This window comes from Mirounga angustirostris, unplaced genomic scaffold (genome assembly GCF_029215605.1).
Source record: "Mirounga angustirostris isolate CCGP_5_RB_7025 unplaced genomic scaffold, mMirAng1.0.hap1 SCAF_2, whole genome shotgun sequence".
Taxonomy (NCBI): domain Eukaryota; kingdom Metazoa; phylum Chordata; class Mammalia; order Carnivora; family Phocidae; genus Mirounga; species Mirounga angustirostris.
In genome coordinates, this window is record NW_026991710.1 from 90,195,369 (window position 1) to 90,201,368 (window position 6,000).

At 41.1% G+C, this 6,000-nt stretch overlaps 1 protein-coding gene across 2 annotated transcripts in view; it reads left to right on the forward strand.

Moving 5' to 3' along the window:
* EGF (epidermal growth factor) overlaps positions 1-5,656 on the forward strand; it is a 109,916-nt gene extending 104,260 nt beyond the window's left edge. For both annotated transcript variants that reach the window (XM_045880593.3, XM_045880594.3), the window contains 2 exons: positions 1,871-1,976; positions 4,542-5,656. In XM_045880593.3, coding sequence (XP_045736549.1) covers positions 1,871-1,976; positions 4,542-4,783 — 348 coding nt within the window. In that variant the 3' untranslated portion in view covers positions 4,784-5,656. The remainder of the gene's footprint in view (positions 1-1,870; positions 1,977-4,541) is intronic.
* The last annotated feature ends 344 nt before the right edge of the window (positions 5,657-6,000 follow it).

Here is a 6,000-nt window from a genome sequence, read left to right on the forward strand (position 1 = left end):
GGATCATGACCTGAGCTGAAGGCAGATGCTTAACCAACTGAGCCACCCAGGCACCCCCTAATTGGCTGTCTTAATCTTCAGCAAGTCACTGAACTCCTGTTTCCTCTTCAGGACACTGACGGGTTTGGATTAGATGACTTCTGAGATCCCTTCTGTATCTTTGGATTCCATAAGTGTGTGCTCCTGGGTGGACTTACCTACAGAAGGTCCTCAGTTCCTTGAGCCCTCATGACTGTGGACTTCTAAATGACCTATATTGTGCCTGTCGGTCTATATGGTGTCTCATTCAGGTTTTGGGTAGCAAGTTTAATTCATGGTATTGAAATCATGGAAAGGAGGGAGAAACAATCTGTATCTAGTTTAAAAAAAAAAATTAAAACACTTGGCCACTGTCATTAGCAGCTTGTTGGCTCAAAGCTGTGGTAGGAGGCCTCGGGCTGTGAGCTCCATCCCCCTCACCATCATAACCATCCACCATAATTGTCATTCACATCAGCCACTGCTGCAGATAGCAGTGGGAATGGGAGAGAGCCGAGCATCTGAACTAGCTGGAGAAGCAGCAGAACCGAATCTGGTTCCATCAGCTGTCTTCCCCACCTCAGCCCAGAATTCTAGGACCTCTGTTTTTCTGGCAGAAAAACATGTGGCTGGGAAATTTGCAGTGCAGAGGGCTGGATTTTGACCTTGGTCAGAAATAATGGGTATGTGCCCTGAAACAGTGGGTTGTGTATTGATTTGGCAATATGTTGCTGCAGGGAGACCATTAACGAAGAGAAAGCAGTGAAGGATAATTAGCATTGTGCAAAATAAGAAAATGAAAACACATGTTCATGGGATTCGCCAACATTTCTCTCCCTAATTGACTCCAGTCGTTATTCTTCCTACACTTTTCTCAAAGAGAAATACGAGCAGGGAGGTGGTTGGTTTTGTTTTGTTTTTGTTTTTTTTTCCTATTCCCTTTTCCTTATTGTATTTCTGAGTTATGGGCTCCTCCTGTGGAGGGCCCATTTCTGAACCAACAGAGAGCATGATCAGCTAAAATCCTGGGGCAGTCCCTCTGCTGGGTTACTGATTGGTGAGGGAGGACTTTGCAAATTGCACTCTTTGTCCTAGGGCATGAGATAACTTACAGCATTGATCTATTCTTTTTTTCATTGATCTATTTTAGTATCAAATCTATCTAGTGTGAATGTGGGCCAGTGGACTCTGGTCAGCCTGCATGGCAAGTGCCCAATCAACTGTGGGTAATATAATAAGGACAAAAATAATTTTTTTTTTTGACCAAAGAGAAATGCTGAATCATTCTGGGCCTGCCTTTTAGAATTCTTGTACCCAATGTGTTCAACTATGAAAAAGCGTTTGGTGGATCCCTGAAAAATAGTAGTTCTCCTATTAGTTATTATTACCCATTAATGACCCCAAATTACTCAGAACTTGGTAGCATGTTTAAATGAATTTTATTAACTAGACACACACACACACATTTGAAAAACTGGAGCACATACATATATATTAGATCTTATTTGTCTGGTCTTTGGGCAATGCTTAGAACACTTAGGGATTCTTGGATTGCTTAAAGTAAAATAGTGCAATCCTTGGGATCCATGACCCAACATTTGGGATTCCAGAATTAGACTAGATTCTTCAGTAAAGGTCCTGGTAGTGCCTAGTTGCCTTAATCAACATAAGGCTCCTAACTGAAAACTGAATCTTTCATTAGCAAGAGAAAGAAATTTGCCAGGGCCTTTCAGCTTTTACCTTCCATACGATGAACATAATGAAGCCATAGAGTTTGGTTTCATGTATGTTGAGATAATTGATGAATTATGGCAATGTCCTCTCTCTCCCTCCCTCCCTTTGTTCTCTGTAGTTTGTGGTGCTAAAGGAACACCCAAATCTCAGGAATGGAAGTCAACCTGTGGCCCTCAAGGATGGTGAGCCAGCAGATGTCAGCCAGTTCTCCTCTCCGGAGCCAGGTGAGTGGCTATCTTTACCTGGATCCTGAATGTTTTTCCGAGTGGGAAAGTCTCATGGAAGCACAGACACAATAGTTAAACCATGTATAAGCTATGTGAGCAGCTGGGCTGTATTGAAATGCCAGAGAGCCTTAGAGAATTGTATTTGGATTGGATTCTTATCTTGCATGAGGTTACCATGTTCACTCAAAACTCTGGTCACACTCAGTCTGCTGGATCACTTTGAGCAAGCACACAATGAGTGACTCTCTCTTTTGAATTTGGTTGGGTTTTGGGGTCATTCTTGGGGTTTGGGATCTGTACTGGTAGCTGTAGGTATAGATCTGGTGAAATTGTAAATGGCCCTAAGAAAATGTGTTCTGTGTTCTAGTAGGAAGGTTCCTGTGAATTTAAGTTGATCTGGGGGTCCTCCTGGGGATTTGGGAGCATTCACGTCTTATCAAGGGCTGGCCCTCAGCCAGATGCCTGGTCATCTGTGAAGTCCATGCAAGCTACTGGAAGAAGGTCCATATAATCAACCTGGGTTCTCAGGCTGCTCTGGGACTCAATCTGCGTCAGGTGGAAATGGAATTAGATACCCTTTAACATAATACTTTTGCCAAGAGTTACATGATGATAAACATCTTGGGCCTGGGGCTCAGATGTCAGTTTTATTTCATAACTCAGAGGACAAGGTTGAGCACGTTTTGAATCATAAGTGGTTAGGAAGTTTCAAAGATGGGGTGCCTGGGTGGCTCAGTCATTAAGTGTCTGCCTTCGGCTCAGGTCATAATCCCAGGGTCCTGGGATTGAGCCCCGCATAGGGTTCCCTGCTTAGCGGAAAGTCTGCTTCTCCCTCTCCCACTCCCCCTGCTTGTGTTCCCTCTCTGGCTATCTCTTTCTCTGTGTGTCAAATAAATAAAATTAAAAAAAAAAAGTTTCAAAGAGGGCGCCTGGGTGGCTCAGTTGTTAAGCGTCTGCCTTCGGCTCAGGTCATGATCCCAGGGTCCTGGGATCGAGCCCTACATTGGGCTCCCTGTTCTGTGGGAAGCCTGCTTCTCCCACCTCCACTCCCCCTGCTTGTGTTCCCTCTCTCGCTGTGTCTCTGTCAAATAAATAAATAAGATCTTTTTTTTTTTTTTTTTTAAAGAAAGTTTCAAAGAAACTTGGAACCAACAAAAAACTGTTTCTTGGGATGCCTGGCTGGCTCAGTCGGTTAAGCATCTGCCTTCAGCTCAGGTCATGATCCCAGGGTCCTAGATCAAGTCCCGCATTGGACTCCTTGCTCAGCGGGAAGCCTGCCTTTCCCCCTGCTTGTGTTCCCTCTCTCACTGTCTCTCTCTCTGTCAAATAAATAAATAAAATCTTAAGAAAACAAAAAAAACAGTTTCTCTGCTGAGAGGGGCTTCAGCTCTGCTTGTATTTTCTGATGTTTGCCCTCTGTAAATATGCTTGTTACCTTACTCTTCTCTTCAGATTTCCTCATAGAGAGAACGTAGGATTCTTGTTTTGAAAAGCTCATTCTACATCTGTCTCGTGTGTGCATTGCCGTGTAACCCAAATTCAGTAGAACTTTTTTTTCTTTGACGAAGGCCTTGGATATTAAGGTACACTTAAGAATTGAATATTAAAACAACAATAAATATAGTTTTATATATAAACTGTTCCCAGTGTTGTTACCTTCATAATGAAAACATTCGGCATTTTCAAAAGTTGCTTGGGTTTTGTTGTTAATACTAACATTATTAGAAAGTAATAGAATATCTTATAGTTATATATTAGTTTTTCTTGAAGAGCTAAAAGCACATAATTCTTTGTTACAAAAATAATTCAATGTAGAGATACATATAATTTTTCCAGTCAATCAGTAGCACAATGGTTTGACCAAGGTGTTGTTAAACTCAGAAAATAACTAAGGACTTGGTTAGCTGAGTACACAGGAAAAAATTAGAATATCTCCCTTTTTGCTCACTCTATTACAGCTTGACTCACTCTCTGTGGGCCATTCATAAAACTGTCTCCCAGTTTGAGTAATCCCAACCCCCCAATCATGGCCAGCTGTCTTATTAAGTGCATGAGGTGAAAGTGCACGAAGAGATCTAAAGTAGGGAAAGGGAATGGAGAATGAGATAAAAGATCGAAATTCGCTCTGAGCCAGTTCCTGCTCTGCTCCTGGAAAACCCATTAAAACCCAGGTTGTACTAGTGGTGGATCCATGGAACCATATGCATTGACCTCAGCCAACATGAGTTGGTGCAGGTTAAGTTAGCATCGTGCTGCGGGCGGAGTACCATGCTAGGGAATAGGCATACAAGTGCATCGAAAACCTGAGCTCTGTTCTCAAGTCTCCCAGAAGGGGAGAGAAGTGCACAGAGAAAGTCAAAGAGGACTGTCAGGTGGCACAGCCTTTGAGTCCTCTCATCCAACCAAGACTCATTTTTTAGAAATTGGGTCCAGATAGTCTGAGAATGGATTCATTCTGTGTCTCATCTTTCAGGCCTATTCGCCAATCACTATTATTAGGGCCTCTCTTGCTGGACATTGTGAATGATGTGAATGCTCAAGTTTCTTTTTCCTTTTGTATAGGCACAATGCAACGGCCGTCATGGAGAAATGAACCCCAGATGTATATGGGCACAGAGCAAGGCTGCTGCACTCCACCACCCAGTGACAGAGGCTCTGGTCCCCAGGCAACGAAGCAGAGCTTTTCTCTCCCCTCCTGTGGGGCACAGCCCATTGCTTTGGGGGTTGAGAAGCCACATTCTCTCCTGTCAGCTAACCCTTATTGCAACAAAGGGCCCCAGAGCCACCACACCAAAAGAAGCTGACTCGGTGAAAACTGGAATTAAAAGGAAGGTCAAAAAGGATAAACTGTACCAATAGATGGTAATACTTCATTTCAAAAAGTAGAGGGAAAATACAGATTTGGGTTCCACAATCTCTGCAACTGATCACCCATTCAGGCTCCTGGAGACAAATAGGGAGTCATCCTTTTGTTTCTTCCTTCAAGCAGTCCTGTTGCAGATTTTCAAGTATGAGTAACTGGGAGAATCACTATGTAACTCATTAGAAATCAAAGCACAGTATTACTTTGTAAACTGTGTTGTCTTCAATAGTCAATACAGATAGGTACTTTTTTCTCTGCAGCTCCAGAAGAAATTGGGTTAAAGCAGGCAACCACACTGGTTTACTCAGTTATAAGGGAATTCCTTTTATCTGGACAGAACATTTAGCTCAATCTCATAAAATGATTAGAATATTAAAATTGCTGGTATGATACATTGTGGGCATTTAACCTATCACTGGTGTGGTCCATGCTGGTAATTTCACAGAATGAATTTTGATAAATTAACCAAAAAATGCATTAACTTAGAACCTGATTTCCTCAGAATTAGTTGCCTTATTTTTTCTATTTTAAAATCTTTGAATGAAAACATTTTATTTTAAAAAAATTACCCAAGAGACATCAGTGTTTCTCAAACATTACTATCCCTTCCCCACGGAATTTTTTTTTAATGAAAAAAATGGTAAATTTTCCTTTCATGTGTTGGCACAGAATTTTTACTTACTTTCAAATATGAGATTGGAAGCAAATTTCCAGGTTTGTTTTCATTTTGAATAATCGATCTCTTCTAATTATTTAAATAAAATCACCATAAAACAAACATTTTCTTGTATTCCTGGTTAAGGAAGAAATTATAGTTTAAGGAATATTAGATTTGAATGAAAGTGATTTGCCAAAGTGATTGTCAAAGCTTCCTATTGTTACATTTCTAAAAATAATTTTGAAATCTGTTGTTGTAACTTTATAAAGTAAAACTTCCTAAGGTGTTCTAATTAAATCTTATTCTTGTAGCTAAGATGTTGTTATTACAAATTAGACAACCTAATACAGTAAGTGTAGACTGTCTGGGCCTTTGGATTATTCAGTCTATGCATCAGCTAGTCCCTTCGCTTATCTTTTCTTGCATTTTTCTTCAACTCCTTAGACTTTGGTTGGACCAGAAGTCAGCATAAAAAGGAGTCGAAGCACATCTCTTCAAGT